The 17,896-nt window shown below is 43.1% G+C and overlaps 1 protein-coding gene across 2 annotated transcripts in view; it reads left to right on the top strand.

Annotated features, from left to right (window-relative positions):
• Positions 1-2,191: 2,191 nt before the first annotated feature.
• The window catches only part of PCBD1 (pterin-4 alpha-carbinolamine dehydratase 1), a 28,085-nt gene continuing 12,380 nt past the window's right edge, over positions 2,192-17,896 (top strand). The window contains exons 1-4 of one of the 2 annotated variants that reach the window (XM_029201006.1): positions 2,192-2,301; positions 4,823-4,954; positions 5,490-5,570; positions 6,338-6,905. In XM_029201006.1, the coding sequence (XP_029056839.1) occupies positions 2,299-2,301; positions 4,823-4,954; positions 5,490-5,570; positions 6,338-6,436 (315 nt within the window). In that variant the 5' untranslated portion in view covers positions 2,192-2,298 and the 3' untranslated portion in view covers positions 6,437-6,905. Of the gene's footprint in view, positions 2,302-4,822; positions 4,955-5,489; positions 5,571-6,337; positions 6,906-17,896 lie in introns of those variants that run through there. The other variant, XM_029201007.1, reaches the window with a different exon arrangement.

Here is a 17,896-nt window from a genome sequence, read left to right as displayed (position 1 = left end):
TATATATATATATATATATATATATATATATATATATATATATGGAAATGAAGCCACAATGCATATTTATCTGGGTTCTGGGAGAGACAGGATTTGTTGGCCCTCTCCTAGCGATTTACGGCTTTTGCTCCTTTAAGACAAGGGTCTGGAGAGGACTTCAAGTTTGGCCCTTTTCCCACAGCAGCAGCCAATCCCCTGCTTGGCTTGGGGGGAGGGAGAGGGAAGGGGGGTTTGCTCCCATCTTTTGCCCTTCCCCCACTCTTTCTCCTGAGCACTCAGTGGAGGTCCATAAATAAAAGCTGTTCGTGTGTGCAAACTCTCCCCGTGGTGTCTCGGGGCCCCAGCTATTCCAGACTGTATGCCAGCTCACACCTGGCTTCCAACAATGTGTTAACATTTCAGCTGATTTCTTCTCACCCACTTTTATGGAGGCTGTGTGTCTTCCCCCTCCCCTCCCGGCCCCACGCCTGGCGGGCACGCCTGGCACAGGTGCATCCTGCCTCCCATGGAATTCAGACTACTTGGTTGCCCTGTGACCTCAGCTCCCCGGCCAGCTGAAGAAAAGTGATGATTGTATATTATCTCCAGGCTTTTCTCATTGCTACTGTGGAACACTCTTTCCAGCTGTCTACACCCTAGCAGAGCCCAAATCCTCCTTTCTGTCTTTGAAAACTCTCGTCTGCCCTCTACCCACCAGCGTTGCCAAGCTAATGCATAAGTCTTATTATACCAAAATATAAGATTTCTGCCAACAAAGGACATCATGCAAGAAGTTAGTGTACAGATGGCTGAACGGGAGGAGATATTTGCAATATCTAAAACTGACAAGCAATTAAAGTTGAGATATATAGAGCTCCGAAAACCAACTTTAAAAAAGCACTGTAAATTCTAAAAAGTAAAACTAAAAACTATAAAATATAGAAGAAAACATAGGAGAAAAATCTTTGTGACCTTGGGTTAGGCAAAGATTTCTTAGTTACAACATCAAAATACCAATTCATAAAAGAAACTTTTGATAAGTTGGATTTCATCAAAATTAAGAACATTCGCTCTTTGAAAGACATTGTGAGAAAGCAAACAAAATATTTGCAAATCATATATCTGATAAAGTGCTTGTATCCAGAATGAAGAACTCTGAAAACCCAGTAAGAAAACAAAAAACTCAATTTTTCTTTTTTAAACGGGCAGGAAATTTGAACAGGCAATTCACCAAAGACTGACCATTGGCAAATAAGCACATGAAAAGGTATTTAATATCATTAGTCATTTAGGAAACTCAAAACCACAGTGAGATACCACTGCGCACCAATTAAATTGGCTAAAATTAAAAAGACTGACATAGCAAGTATTCGTGCAGCTGGGGGGGCGCGGTGCAAGGGAACTGGAAGTCTCATACACTGCTGGTGGGGATGTAAGATGGTCTGACCACTTTCAGAAGCAGTTTGGCAGATTTCTAACAAGTTATAAGTATATACTTGCCACATGGCCTAGCCATTCCACTCCTAGGTATTCACGCAAGACAAGTGAAAACATATATCCATACAAACACTTGTATGCCAAAGTTCACAGCAGCTTTATTTGTAATAGTCAAAAACTGGAAACAACCCAAACGTCCAACAAATTGTAGCATATCCATTACAATATAATACTATAAAATAACGTCTACTTAGACATAAAAAGGAAGAAACTATTGATATGTGCGACGACATGGGTAATCCTGCTGAGTGAAAGAAGGCAGATATAAAAAGAGTATAATTTGTATGATTTGCATTTACATAGCATTCTAGAAAATGCAACCTAATCTATAGTGAGGAAGCAGGTCAACAGTTGTCTTGAGTTGGGAGGACGCAACTTAAGGGTTATGGCTATGTTCATGATCTTTATCGTAGCGATGGTTGCACAGATGCATACATGTCAAAACGCATCAAACTGTACACTTTAAACATGTGCGGTTTACTGTGTGGGTCAATTTCTCAATAAGGTGTTTTTAAAAAAGAAAAAGTAATCTCGCGCCCAGGGTCACACAGCTGGTAAGTGGCAGAGCGCGATGCAATTGCTGGAGTCCGCGTTTGGAGCCTGGGTCCTTAATCCCCGAGCTCCCTGCAACGTCGGCACTGAGGAAAGTGCTGGAAGGCAGCCCCAGCTGTTGTTAATGATTACCAGTGGGCGGCCCCTTCCCGGCTGAGCTCCAGCCCCGGGGCGGCCCGAGCGCCGCCCCGCGCGACGGCGTCCCAGTGCGCCGGGCGTCTCGCTCGTCTGCTCCGCCGCCACCAGCTGCTGCCCGCGTCCGCGCCCGGCATGGTGAGCGAGTGGGGGGGATCACCCGTAGGGGCGGCCGGGTTAGGAGGGGGCGCGCGGGAGGGGCGGAGGAGAGCCAGGGGCCGCGCTGGGTCCCCGCCCAGGCCAGAGGACGGCGCCGGGAGGTACGGGGCGGGGGGGTTCCTCTGAGGCCTTCGCAGAGCAGCCGCACGCCCGGCTGGGAGAGTGGGGGTCTCTGTCCCACCCCCGCTCCCGAGTGGTGCCCCCTGGGAAGCTGAAGCCGGGAGAGGGGCGGTGGCAGGTCCAGGTTACAGCTAGGCGGGAGCCCCGGCCAGAGCCCGCGCGGGGCCTCAGTGCCGCGGGTGGGGTTTAGAGACCTTTCTGGGCGGGGGTGGGGAGGGGCAGCATAGTGAGCCCAGGGCATAGTTCCCCTTGGTGGAGAGGTTCTGTCCTGTATTGGGGCGACTGAATTTGCGTGTCCCCTCTGTCTGCCTGTTTACTGCCCTTCTCGCTTGCTCTTCTGCTAAGCCCTCTGTGCTGTCCCCCGACCTCAGAGCCGGCCCCTGGCTCCTAGTTTGAGGCCCCTGCCCAGCAATGGGGACATGATTGCTCAGGGTTACCCGCCCTCCAGGCTGAGCTTTCCTGGGAGTCTCAGGCCCTGTGCTCAGCTAGGGAGGTGAAGGTGAGCCTGCGGAGAAGCTTCTAGACCCAGGAAGCTTTACTAAACAGCAGAAGTGTTAGGCCTCAAAGCGTTAGGAGCGGTCGGGACTGCGGTGCCACCTGGGAGGGCACTTTGAAGGCTACGGTTCAGATGGAGGGGAGGTGGTGGGTGAGCTGATTGTGAGGTACACTGAGGCCCAAAGCCACAGGGCGTGGGTAATCAGTAACCCCTCTGCACACTCCCAGAGGCCCAGGCTGAGTCCAGGCCTGACCTGTGATTTACTAAGCAAACACCACCCCTGCCCCCTCTCTGATCCCAGATTTCAGAGGGACTTGTCAGTTCAGCCCCAGGCTGTGAAATGTAGGGGATTCCAGAAGACTCTAAAAAGGAGCCTCCTAGGAGCCCGCTAGTACCTGCGCACTCCTTTCAGAGCCAGAGAACTAAATGGTGGGTTCTGATGCCTTGGCTGCCATGTGGTCACCCGGTTGCCTGGATACACGGACCAGGCTTACCAGCCACTGAGACAGGGTCAGCTGTCTGGGGGTTGGGCGGTGATGCAGATCTCGACTGCCCTCACTGGCCTTCCAGAGCCCAGTAGAGGAGACAGAGCCAGCCAGATTGGTCCAGAGAGAAATGGCACTTTCAGGAGGGAGAAAACGGTTATCAGAGCCCTGAAATGTTTTTCCAGTTCTGCCCCAAACCTGAAGGCCTGTCATAAGCTTACTTGCCCCAGCAAGTCTCTTTTTAAAAATGCAGGTGATATTCCCTTAAATAACAATGGAGTTTATTAAAGTGTCTCCTGGCTCCTCTGGCTGATTCCTAAAGTGGAAGTTCTTGTGCCTTTATACCCATCAGGCCAGGGGAGATGAGCGCCCCAAGGCCACCTGGCTTCCAGTTGGCAGGCTGCCTCATAAAAGCTAAATTAACCTCCCTTGCATTCTCTTCCCAGACCTAACTGATTTAATTTAGCACTCTCACTTTCCTGCCTTGGGTAGTTCTACTTCAGGGGCCTAAATTCTGGGATCCCTTAAGCTCCTCCACCTGGATCTTCTTAGAGGCTGGAACTGACCTTTGCTTTCTTCTGTTCTCCAAGAGAGGGTTCCACTCACAGCCTGAATTAACGCCAGTTTGGGCTGCCTCGAGGGCATTTTGCACAATAGGAAAATAGGCTGAGGCAGTGGCTTTGCCATTTGCCCTTGGCCAAGTTACTTCTGCTTTGGGGACTGAGCTCTGTGGCTCCAGCTTCCCAAGCTGACAGAATAGAAAAGAAGGTGGAAAACTGGGAAACGTAGGCCTGGCAGCTGGGAACCAGAGGCTGCCTGGGAGCGTGGTGGGATACCCACTAGGAGGTAGTCCAGTGGTTGTTGACCACGGTGTGGCTAGGGATCGCCTGGACCATGTTTTAAGTGCTGGTTCCTTTGCCCAGCCCCAGGGATGCAGACACATGGACCCACCTTGAGAAGGATTCCTGTGCTTTTGCTGACTGAGGGTGGGGGATGAAGGAAGAGAGGTCATTTCCCCTCTCTAGGCCGCAGTTTCCTCTTCAATACACAGCAACAGTAGGGGCTTGATTTACTTTTGCTCCCCCATGAACAGAAGAGACCTAGTTTTTTTACGGAGGGGTGCCCTCTGTAAGGCTTTGGGGGTAGGGGTGGGGAAGGAGTGTTTCTCTGCCCCAGCGATTTGCATTACACCTCAGGACTCTCTGTTCTCTAAGAACCTATCAGTGCACCAGACAGAGCCCCTCCTCCCAGTCTGTTGATTTAGACCAGCTGCCCTTTGACTGCGCCACCAGAACTGCCAGTGGAGGCTGGCTAAATTTCCCCAAAGGTCCAGAGCCCTCTCTTTTGTCCTGTGAAAAAAAACAAATGTCTTTGGTCTTCTGTGTTTTCCCTCTCCTAGGCTGGCAAAGCGCACAGGCTAAGTGCTGAGGAGAGGGACCAGCTGCTGCCAAACCTGCGGGCCGTGGGGTGGAACGAGCTGGAAGGCCGGGATGCCATCTTCAAGCAGTTCCATTTCAAAGACTTCAATCGGGTATGGCATCAGGGTGGGACAGAGTTTCCTGAGACTGGGGCTGATCGGGGTCACGCTCCAGAACGTGTTCCTTCCCTTAAAGTTCTGTTAGCCAACACTGTCAGATGCTCCGCTAATCCAGTTTACTTGGAAGGTGTCCTCCTTGGGGATTGGAGAGGGCGGAGATGGGTCTTGGGCTCTCCACACCTGGAACTTTTCGAAACGATCCTTAGAGAAGACAGTTCAAGTGGGAAGCGGATGCACATTTGAAGACATTTTAGTAGATAACCAAAAGATTGGCGAAGACTCAGAAGCTCTCTGGGGTTTCCACCTTGTTGGTGGTCCTGGTAACAAGACTTCCTACTGCAGAAGGACCACCTCAAACTGCAGCCTCAGAACCAGTGGCAGGGTGCTAGGCGGAATGCTGAAAGCTAGAAGGATCACCTTGTAGGGAGCGAGGCAATCCTCCTGAGTCTGGGCCTTACGCTGGCCATAAAAGGGGGCCCAGCAGTCCTCTCCTTCAGGACACTAACCTGGGTCTCAATTCATTAAACAGGCTTTTGGCTTCATGACAAGAGTGGCTCTTCAGGCTGAGAAATTGGACCACCATCCTGAATGGTTTAACGTGTACAACAAGGTGAGTGATACATGCCTAGAACTCCAACTCATTCTGAAGGCCACTTCCTTGGACTTGCCTGTGGGCTTTCCTCACCCCATAGGTCGACTGTCCGCTCCTGTTCCTTTCATCTCCTTCCTAGGATCGACATAAACACCCCTAGAAAATATTCAGTCTCACTACAGATTAAAGAAAAGCAACTTGAAACTAGTGAGACAACGTGTGGGTTAAGGAGACATTAAGAAGGCAAATCCTAGAGAAGGAAAGGCTGTGGGGACCAGGCATATTCACTGTTAATAGCTCTAAAGGGGTGACATTTTCTGGAGATATGGAAGAATGAAAAGGCAATAAACTTGAACTAAGAATACCCATGCACACCAAGGAGATCAGCCTGTCTGCTGAATGAATGGAAACAGTCATTAAATGCCTGTCGTGAACCAAGAGCTATGCTGGACTCTTTCTAAAGGCATTAAGGCTGGAAGTGATGTTCTGTAAATGGACCGTGTTGAGGAGTTGGTTTGGGGTCTTGTCTCTGATCTTGAGGTTGCTCTTGATATCTGGATCTTTCTTTTTTTATCCTATGCTGTGGTTACCAGTGTTTATGGAGGTGTAATAGAAGACAGTTTTGCACTGATGTTAGAGACTTGTCAGGAAGGCAGCCCCCAGGAGAGGGGTTAGTGTCTGGTTACACTTCTTGGTGTGGCTGAGCCCGGGAGCTGGTGACTCTCTCCTGCTCTTAGGTGCAGTCGGTGGAATCAGCTGGCCCCGAATCTCTGGTTTTGTTTCAGGTCCACATCACCCTGAGCACTCATGAGTGTGCGGGCCTTTCAGAACGGGACATAAACCTGGCCAGCTTCATCGAGCAAGTAGCAGTGTCCATGACATAGACCCTGTCCTTCCTCTCTGAGTTCTTCAGGGGAAAGGCGGGGACTGAACTGGGGATCCAGAGAGGGAACTGGGGAGCCCTGAGATGTTGGTGCAGTCAGAAGGGCCAAGTTGACCCCGCTGCTTCCATTTAGGGGCAAGTCCTTGCCTTGGAAGGAGAGGCCAACATCACTGCCAAGACGAGGAGCTTAGACCGTTTTTCCCCACACCACTCTCGTCCTCCTTGGGGCCCTGTGACATGTACATTGATTTGAATAAGTTCTTCTCTTTCTTTACAACTTCCCAGCAACAGTAATTATTTTCTTTCCTGGCTGTGTCTTGTTCTCTGATTCATTTCCCAAGAAGCTGTGATAGAAGCCGTGTTTAACATAAAGTCTTATCTTAGAAACCAGTAACCTAAAGCCATCCTCATCCCGTGTGACAGAAGCCCATGTGCTTTTATGCCTCAAATAAAAACACTACTTCACTTGGCCTCAGGCTCTGGAATCTTCTTTTCCACAAGTCAATCCAAATCGGAGTCAACGGGCATCTAAATCACCTACTCTGTGCAAGACAGAGTTCAGGCCACTAGGGGGAAAGGGGACCAGAGCACCCTGCCTTTTAAGCTCCTTAGTACCTCAGGGAAATAATTAGAAAAATAGTTAACTCTTACTAGGCAGCATGAATGAAGTTAACGCCAGATGCAAAGATAAGAAGTGAGTTAACAAACACAAAGTGATTTCACTCTGCCTCCAAGACCTGATTAGGACTCTGGACGCAGCGGTGACTGAGGGAGCATCTCGAAAAGATAAAGGTTAGCCGGACATTTATATGCATGGTGGGACCTACGACTAGATCTTCTTCCCAGCCTTCAGGATCCAACACATGGAGATCTCTCTTTTTATTTATTTATTTTTTACTTGAAGCATAGTTCATTTGCCAATTTGCCATACTGTATAAATTTCAGGTGTAGACCAGTGATTTGGTTACATATATGTGTATGAGTACATATGTATACACACACACATATATACAGTATAGATATCTTTTTTATACTTCTCCATTAAAGGTTATTACAAAATGTTGAAGATAGTTCACTGTGCTATACATACATCCCTGTTGTTTATGTATTTTACATATGGTAGTGTGTATCTGTTAATCACATACTCCTCATTTATCCCTACCCCACTTTACCCTTTGGTAACGGTAAGTATGTTTTCTATTACTGTAAGTGTTTCTGTTTTCTAATAAGTTCATTTGTACTATTTTTTATATTCCATATGTGATTGATATCATGATATTTGTATCTGTCTGATTTCAAGTAGTAAAATAATCTCTAGGTCCATCCATGATGCTGCAAATGGCATTATTTAATTCTTTTTTATGGCTGAGTAATATTCCATTGTGTGTGTGTGTGTGTGTGTGTGTGTGTTTGTGTATCACATCTTCCTTATGCATACAGCTATCAGTGGACATAAAGGTTCCTTACAAGTTTTGGCTATTGTAAATAGTACTGCTTAAATATTGGGGTGCATGTATATTTTCAAATTAGAGTTTTCTCCAGCTATATGGCCAGGAGTGGGATTGCTGGATCATATGGTAACTCTGTTTAGTTTTTTACGGAACCTCCATACTCTTCTCCATAGTGCCTGCACCAATTTATGTGCCCATCAAGAGGGTAGGAGGGTTCCTTTTTCTCCACATCCCCTCCTGCATTTATTATTTATAGCCTTTTTGATGATGGCCACTCTGCCCGATTGTGAGGTGACAGCTCATTGGAGTTTTGACTTGCATTTCTCAAGTAATTAGTGATGTTGGCCATCTGTTCATGTGCCTATTGCCCATGCGTATGTCTCCTTTGGAGAAGTGTCTGTTGAGGTCTTCTGCCCACTTTTAAAGTTGGGTTGTTTGTGGTTTTGGTATTGAGTGGTATGAGCTGTTGGTATATTTTGGAAACGAAGCCCTTGTCGGCCACCCCGTTGCAGATATTTTCTCCCATTTCGTAGGTTGTCTTTTGGTTTTGCTTATGGTTCCCTTTGCTGTGCAAAAGATGAGAAGTTTGATGAGGTCCTATTTGTGTAGTTTTGCTTTTGTTTCCATTGCCTTGGGAGGCCGACCTTAGAAAACATTTCTAGGATTTATGCTAGAGTATGTTTTACCTAAGGTTCTCTTCTAGGAGTTTGGTGGTGTCATGTCTTGCATTTAAGTTGTTAAGCCATTTTGAGTATATGTTTGTGTGTGGAATGAGGGAGTGTTCCAACTTCATTGGTTTACATGAGGCTGTCCAGCTTTCCCAATACCACTTGCTGAAGGGACTGTCTCTTCTCCATTGTATATTTTCGCCTCCTTTGTCAAAGACTAATCGACCGTAGGTGTGTGAGTTTATCTCTGGGCTCTCTATATTTTGTTCCCTTTATCCCTATGGCTGTGTTTGTGCCAGTACTATGCTGTTTTGGTTACTGTAACTTTGTAGTGTTGTCTGAAGTCTGGGCGGGTTATGGCTGCAGCTTTGTTCTTTTTCCTCAGGAGCACTTTGGTAATTCTCGGTCTTTTATGGTTCCATGTACATTTAGGATTATTTGTTCGAGTTCTGTGAGAAGTGTCATGGGTAGTGTGGTAGGGATCGCATGAAATCTGTAGTTTGCTTTGGGTAGTATGGCCATTTAAATGATACTAGTTCTTCCACTCCAGGAGTATGGGATAGCTGTCCACTTCTTTGAATCATCTTCAGTGGCCTTTATCAGTGTGTTGCAGTTGTTAGCATATAAGTCTCTCACCTTCTTGGTCAGGTTTATTCCTCTGTATTTTATTTTTCGATACGATTTTAAACGGGATTGTTTTGTTTACTTTCCCTTTCTGATATTTCATTGTTAGTGTGAAGAAATGCAACAGATTTCCATATGTCAGTCTTGCATCGTGCTACCTTGCTGAATTTGTTTATCATTGCTCGTAGTTTTTGTGTGGGGTCTTTACGGTTTTCTATGTATAGTATCAGGTCATCTGCATACCAAGAGAATTGTACCTCTTTCCTTCCAATTTGGATACCTTTTGTATCTTTTTCTTGTCTGAGTGTTGTGGTGAGGACTTGCAATACCATGTTGAATAAAAGCAGTGAGAGTGGGCATCCTTGACTTGTTCCAGATTTTAGTGGGAAGACTGTCAGCTTGTCCTCATTGAGTATTATGTTGGCTGTGGGTTGGTCATGAATAGCTTTTATTATGTTGAGATGTGTTCCCTCCATACCCGCACCGGTAAGAGTTTTTATGATGAATGTATGTTGAATTTTATGAAATGCTTTTCCTGCATCGATGGCGATGATTGTGTGGTTTTTGTCTTTTCTTTGGTTGATGTGCTGTGTTGCGCTGGTTGATTTGTGTATGTTGAACCCTCCTTGTGAGCCTGGAATGAATCCAACTTGATCGTGGTGTATGAGCTATTTTTGTTTGTTTTTGGGTTTTTTTTTTAAGTATGGTTAATATACAATGTTGTGTTAGTTTCTGGTGTACAGCCAAGTGATTCAGTTATACATTTATGTATCTCCATTCCTCGTCGTACTTTTTCCATTATCGTTCCTTATAAGATATTGAATAGAGTTCCCTGTGCTGTACAGTAGGACCTTGTTGTTTATCTGTTTTATATATAGTAGTCTGTATCTGCTAATCCCAAACTCCTAATTTATCCCTTCTCCGCCCTTTCCCCTGCGGGAACCATGAATTTGTGTTCTATGTGTGTGAGTCTGTTTCTGGTTTGCAAATAAGTTCATCTGTGTCATATTTCAGATTCCACGTATAAGTGGTACCATATGATATTTGTCTTTCTCTGTGTGATGTCGTATGATCATCTCTTCTGCAAATGGCATAATTTCTTTCTTTTTTATGGCTGAGTAGTATTTAATTGTGCATATATAGATATACACATATCTATTTATACATATGTCTATATATATAGCACATCTTTATGAATTCATCCATTGATGCACATGTAGATAGCTTCCATGTCTTGGCTATTGTAAATAGTGCTTCCATGAACATTGGGGTGTATGTATCTTTTTGATTTAGAGTTTTCTCCAGCTATATGCCCAGGAGTGGTTTTGTTGGATCATATGGTAACTCTACTTTTAGTTTTTTTTTAATTAATTTTTATTGGAGTATAGTTTCTTTACAATGTTGTGTTAGTTTCTACTGGACAGCAAAATGAATCACTATACATATACATTTATGTGTACACACACACACACACACACACACACACACACACACACACACACACATCTATTTTGGATTTTGTTCCCCTTTAGGTCATCACAGTGCAATGAGTAGATTTTGCTCTGCTATACAGTAGGTTCTCATTAGTTATCTTTTATACATAGTAGCAGTATGTATATATGTCAATCTCAATCTCCCGATTCATCCCACTCCCCCTTTCCCCCTTGGTATCCTTACGTTTGAACTCTACCTCTTTGTCTCTGTTTCTGGTTTGCAAATACAATCATCTAGATCCTAGATACGATCATCCTAGATTCCACATATTTTCGTTAATGTACGATAAGTGTTTTCCTCTTTCTGCATTTCTTCAGTCTGTATGACAGTCTCTAGGTCCATCCACATCGCTACAAATGACCCAGTTTCATTCCTTTTATGGCTGAGTAATATTCCATTGTATATATGTACCACATCTTCTTTATCCATTCTTGTGCTGATGGACATTTAGGTTGCCACCATGTCCTGGCTATTGTAAATAGTGCTGCAGTGAACATTGGGGTCCATGTGTCTTTTTGAATTATACTTTTCTCTGTTTGTGTGCCCAGTAGTGGGATTGCTGGGTCATATGGTAGTTCTATCTTTAGTTTTTTAAGGAACCCACATACTGTTCTCCACAGTGGCTGTATCAATTTACATTCCCACCAGTAGTGCAAGAGGGTTCCCTTTTCTCCACACCCTTTCCTCATTTCTTGTTTGTAGATTTTTTTGATGACGGCCATTCTGACCAATGTGAGGTGATAACTCATTGTAGTTTTGATTTGCATTTTTCTCATAATTAGTGATGAGCATGTTTTCATGTGTTTGTTGCCCATCTGTATGTCGTCTTTGGAGAAATGTCTATTTAGGTCTTCTGCCCGTTTTTGCATTGGGTTGTTTGTTTTTTTGATATTGAGCTGCATGAGCTGTTTTTATATTTTGGAGATTAATCCTTTGTCAGTTGCTTCATTTGCAAATATTTTCTCCCATTCTGAGGGTTGTCTTTTCATCTGGTTTATGGTTTCCTTTGCTGTGCAAATGCTTTTAAATTTAATTAGATCCCATTTGCTTACTTTTGTTTTTATCTTCATTACTCTAGGAGGTGGGTCAAAAAAGATCTTGCTGCAATTTATATGAAGGAGTGTTCCGCCGGTTTTTTTTTTTGTTTTTGTTTTTTTGCAGTACATAGGCCTCTCACTGTTGTGGCCTCTCCCGTTGCCTGTGCTCTGGATGCGCAGGCTCAGTGGCCATGGCTCGGGCCTAGCTGCTCCACGGCATGTGGGATCTTCCCGGACCGGGGCACGAACCCGTGTCCCCTGCATCGGCCACTGCACCACCGGGGAAGCCCCCGCCTGTTTTTTCCTCTAAGAGTTTTATAGTGTCTGGCCTTACAGTTAGGTCTTTAATCCATTTTGAGTTTATATTTGTGTATGGTGTTAGGGAGTGTTCTAATTTCATTCTTTTACACGTAGCTGTCCAGTTTTCCCAGAACCACTTATTGAAGAGGTTGTCCTTTCTCCATTGTATATTCTTGCCTCCTTTGTTGTAGATTAATTGACCATAAGTGTGTAATTAATTGACATTAATTGATTGTTTCTGGGCTTTCTATCCTGTTCCATTGATTTGTATTACTGTTTTTGTACCAGTCCCATACTGTCTTGATTACTGTAGCTTTGTAGTATAGTCTGAAGTCAGTCTGAAATCAGTCAGTATAGCCTGATTCCTCCAGCTCCTTTATTCTTTCTCAAGATTACTTTGGCTATTCGGGGTCTTTTGTATTTCCATACAAATTGTAAAATTTTTTGTTCTAGTGAAAAATGCCATTGGTAATTTGACAGGGATTGCATTGAATCCGTAGATTGCTTTGGGTAGTACAGTCATTTTCACAATATTGATTCTTCCAATCCAAAAACATGGTGTATCTCTCCATCTGTTTGTGTCATCTTTGGTTTCTTTCATCAGTATTTTATAGTTTTCTGCATACAGGTCTTTCACCTCCTTAGGTAGATTTATTCCTAGGTATTTTATTCTTTCTGATGCAGTGGTTAATGGGATTGTTTCTTGAATTTCTGATTTTTCATTGTTAGTGTATAGGAACCTAACAGATTCCTGTGTATTAATTTTGTATCCTGCAACTTTACTAATTTCATTGATTAGCTCTAATAGTTTTCTGGTAGCAACTTTAGGATTTTCTATGTTTACTATCATGCCATCTGATTGATTTGCATATGTTGTACCATCCTTCTGGGCCTGGGATGAATCCACCTTTAACTTGGTCTATGGTCTTTCTAATGTGTTGTTGGATTTGTTTTGCTAATATTCTGTTGAGAATTTTTACATGTATATTCATTAGACATATTGGCCTATAATTTTCTTTTTGCTAGTGTCTTTGTCTTTTTTTAATATCATGGTGATGGTCACTTCACCAAATGATTTTGGGAGTGTTATGTCCTCTTCAGTCTTCTGTAAGAGTTTCAGAAGGATTCGTATAAGTTCTTTGTATGTTTGGTCTACTTTCCCAGTGAAGACATCTTGTATTGCTCTTTTGTTCACAGTAAGCTTTTTTTATTAGATATTAATTTCACTTCTGGTGGTCAGTGTGTTTAAATTATATATTTCTTACTGATTGAATTGTGGTGGACAGTAATTTTCTACAAACTTTTCCATTTCTTCTAGGTTGTGCAGTTTGTTGGGATATAATGGTTCACAGTATTGTGTTATGGTTGTTTGTATTTCTGCAGTTACCAGTTATTATATCTCTTCTTTCTTTCTTTTTTTTTTAACATCTTTATTGGAGTAAAATTGCTTTACAATGGTATGTTTCTGCATTGTAAAAAAGTGAATCAGCTATATATATATATATATATCCCCATATCTCCTCCCTCTTGGGTCTCCCTCCCACCCTCCCTATCCCACCCCTCTAGGTGGACACAAAGCACCAAACTGATCTCCCTGTGCTATGCGGCTACTTGCCCACTAGCTATCTTTTTACATTTGGTAGTGTATGTAAGTCCATGCGACTCTCTCACTTCGTCCCAGTTTACCCTTCCCCCTCCCCGTGTCCTCAAGTCCATTCTCTACATCTGCATCTTTATTCCTGTCCTGCCTCTAGGTCCTTCAGAACGTTTTTTTTTTTTTGGATTCCATATATATGTGTTAGCATACAGTATTTGTTTTTCTGTTTCTAACTTCACTCTGTATGGCAGACTCTAGGTCCATCCACCTCACTACAAATAACTCAATTTCGTTTCTTTTTATGGCTGAGTAATATTCCATTGTATATATGTGCCACATCTTCTTTATCCACTCATCTGTCAGTGGACACCTAGGTTGCTTCCATGTCCTGGCTATTGTAAATAGAGCTGCAGTGAACATTGTGGTACATGACTCTCTTTGAATTATGGTTTTCTCAGGGTATATGCCCAGTAGTGGGAATGCTGGGTCGTATGGTAGTTCTATTTGTAGTTTTTTAAGGAACCTCCATACTGTTCTCCATAGTGGCTGTATCAGTTTACATTCACACCAACAGTGCAAGAGGGTTCCCTTTTCTCCACGCCCTCTCCAGCATTTATTGTTTGTAGATTTTTTGATGCTGGCCATTCTGACTGGTGTGAGGTGATACCTCACTGTAGTTTTGATTTGCATTTCTCTAATGATTAGTGATGTCGAACATCCTTTCATGTGTTTGTTGGCAATCTGTATATCTTCTTTGGAGAAATATCTATTTATGTCTTCTGCCCATTTTTGGATTGGGTTGTTTGTTTTTTTGAAACTGAGCTGCATGAGCTGCTTGTAAATTTTGGAGATTAATCCTTTGTCAGTTGCTTCATTTGCAAATATTTTCTCCCATTCTGAGGGTTGTCTTTTCGTCTTGTTTATGGTTACCTTTCCTGTGCAAAAGCTTTTAAGTTTCATTAGGTCCCATTTGTTTATTTTAGTTTTTATTTCCATTTCTGTAGGAGGTGGGTCAAAAAGGATCTTGCTGTGATTTATGTCATAGAATATTCTGCCTATGTTTTCCTCTAAGAGTTTTATAGTGTCTGGCCTTACATTTAGGTCTTTAATCCATTTTGAGTTTATTTTTGTGTATGGTGTTAGGGAGTGTTCTAATTTCATTCTTTTATATGTAGCAGTCCAGTTTTCCCAGCACCACTTAATGAAGAGGCTCTCTTTTCTCCATTGTATATTCTTGCCTTCTTTATCAAAGATAAGGTTGACCATATGTGTGTGGGTTTATCTCTGGGCTTTCTATCCTGTTCCATTAATTGGTGTTTTTGTTTTTGTGCCAGTACCATACTGTCTTGCTTACTGTAGCTTTGTAGTAGAGTCTGAAGTCGGTGAGCCTGATCCCTCCAGCTCTGTTATTTCATTCTCAAGATTGCTTTGGCTATTCGGGGTCTTTTGTGTTTCCATACAAATTGTGAAAGTTTTTGTTCTAGTTCTGTGAAAAATGCTGCTGGTAGTTTGATAGGGATTGCATTGAATCTGTAGATTGCTTTGGGTAGTAGAGTCATTTTCACAATGGTGATACTTCCAGTCCAAGAACATGGTATGTCTCTCCATCTGTTTCTATCATCTTTAATTTCTTTCACCAGTGTCTTATAGTTTTCTGCATACAGGTCTTTTGTCTCCTTAGGTTTATTCCTAGGTATTTTATCCTTTTTGTTGCATTGGTAAATGGAAGTGTTTCCTTAATTTCTCTTTCAGATTTTTCATCATTAGTGTATAAGAATACAAGAGATTTCTGTGCATTATTTTGTATCCTGCTACTTTACCAAATTCATTGATTAGCTCTAGTAGTTTTCTGGTAGCATCTTTAGGATTCTCTATGTATAGTATCATGTCATCTGCAAACAGTGACAGCTTTACTTCTTTTCCGATTTGGATTCCTTTTATTTCTTTTTCTTCTCTGATTGTTGTGGCTGAAACTTCCAAAACTATGTTGAATAATAGCAATGGGAGTGGACAGCCTTGTCTTGTTCCTGATCTTAGTGGAAATGAATTCAGTTTTTCACCATTGAGAATGATGTTGGCTGTGGGTTTGTGATATATGGCCTTTATTATGTTGAGGTAAGTTACCTCTTTGCCTACTTTCCGGAGGGTTTTTATCATAAATGGGTGTTGAATTTTGTTGAAAGCTTTTTCTGCATCTATTGAGATGATCATATGGTTTTTATCCTTCAACTTCTTAATATGGTTTATCACATTGATTGATTTGTCTATATTGAAGAATCCTTGCATTCCTGGGATAAACCCCACTTGATCATGTTGCATGATCCTTTTAATGTGCTGTTGGATTCTGTTTGTTAGCATTTTGTTGAGGATTTTTGCATCTATGTTCATCAGTGATATTGGCCTGTAGTTTTCTTTTTTTGTGACATCTTTGTCTGGTTTTGGTATCAGGGTGATGATGGCCTCGTAGAATGAGTTTGGGAGTGTTCCGCCCTCTGCTATGTTTTGGAAGAGTTTGAGAAGGATAGGTGTTAGCTATTCTCTAAATGTTTGATAGAATTTGCCTGTGAAGCCATCTGGTCCTGGGCTTTTGTTTGTTGGAAGATATTTTTTTTTGAATTTTTGAATTTTATTTTATTTTCTTATACAGGTTCTTATTAGTCATCCATTTTATACACATCACTGTGTACATGTCAGTCCCAATTCATCACACCACCACTCCCACCCGCCGCTGCTTTCCCCCCTTGGTGTCCATACGTTTGTTCTCTACATCTGTGTCTCAATTTATGCCCTGCAAGCCAGTTCATCTGCACCATTTTTCTGGGTTCCACATATATGCGTTAACATGCGATACTTGTTTTTCTCTTTCTGACTTACTTCACTCTGTATGACAGTCTCTGGATTCATCCACGTCTCTACAAATGACCCAATTTCGTTCTTTTTTATGGCTGAGTAATATTCCATTGTATATATGTACCACATCTTCTTTATCCATTCGTCTGTAGATGGGCATTTAGGTTGCTTCCATGACCTGGCTATTGTAAATTGTGCTGCAGTGCAGTTTGGGGTGCATGTTTCTTTTTGAATTATGGTTTTCTCTGGTTATATGCCCAATAGTGGGATTGCTGGTTCATATGGTAATTCTATTTTTAGTTTATTAAGGACCCTCCACACTGTTCTCCATAGTGGCTGTATCAATTTACATTCCCACCAACAGTGCAAGAGGGTCCCCTTTTCTCCACACCCTCTCCAGCATTTGTTGTTTGTAGGTTTTCTGATGATGCCCATTCTGACTGGTGTGAGGTAATACCTCATTGTAGGTTTTTTTTTTAATAAATTTATTTATTTTATTTTTTAATTTTTTGTGGCTGCATTGGGTCTTCGTTGCTGCATGCAGGTTTTCTCTAGTTGTGGTGAATGGGGGCTACTCTTCATTGTGGTGCGTAGGCTTCTCATTGCGGTGGCTTCTCTTGTTGCAGAGCACAGGCTCTAGGCGCGTGGGCTTCAGTAGTTGTTGCACACGGGCTTAGTTGCTCCACGGCATGTGGGATCTTCCCAGGCCAGGGCTTGAACCCGTGTCCCCTGCACTGGCAGGCAGATTCTTAACCACTGAGCCACCAGGGAAGCCCATCATTGTAGTAGTTTTGATTTGCATCTCTCTAATAATTGGTGATGTTGAGCAGCTTTTCATGTGCTTCTTGGCCATCTGTATGTCCTCTTTGGAGAAATGTCTATTTAGGTCTTCTAACCATTTTTTTTTTTTTTTCGTACACAGGCCTCTCACTGTTGTGGCCTCTCCTGTTGTGGAGCACAGGCTCCGAACGCGGAGGCCCAGCGGCCATGGCTCACGGGCCCAGCTGCTCCATGGCATGTGGGATCTTCCCAGACCGGGGCACGAACCTGTGTCCCCTGCATCAGCAGGCGGACTCTCAACCACTGCGCCACCAGGGAAGCCCCTGCCCATTTTTTGATTGGGTTGTTTGTTTTTTTGTAATATTGAGCTGCATGAGCTGTTTATATATTTTGGAGATTAATCCTTTGTCCATTGATTCGTTTGCAAATATTTTTTCCCATTCTGAGGGTTGTCTTTTCATCTTGTTTGTAGTTTGCTTTGCAAAAGCTTTTAAGTTTCATTAGGTCCCATTTGTTTATTTTTGTTTTTATTTGCATTACTCTAGGAGGTGGATCAAAAAAGATCTTGCTGTGATTTATGTCAAAGAGTGTTCTTCCTGTGTTTTCTCTAAGAGTTTTATAGTGTCTGGTATTATGTTTAGGTCTCTAATCCATTTTGAG

The sequence above is a fragment of the Monodon monoceros genome, unplaced genomic scaffold (genome assembly GCF_005190385.1).
Source record: "Monodon monoceros isolate NGI ecotype Baffin Bay Population unplaced genomic scaffold, NGI_Narwhal_1 Super_Scaffold_4, whole genome shotgun sequence".
NCBI classification, from domain to species: domain Eukaryota; kingdom Metazoa; phylum Chordata; class Mammalia; order Artiodactyla; family Monodontidae; genus Monodon; species Monodon monoceros.
This window is presented reverse-complemented; position numbering and strand designations above follow the sequence as displayed.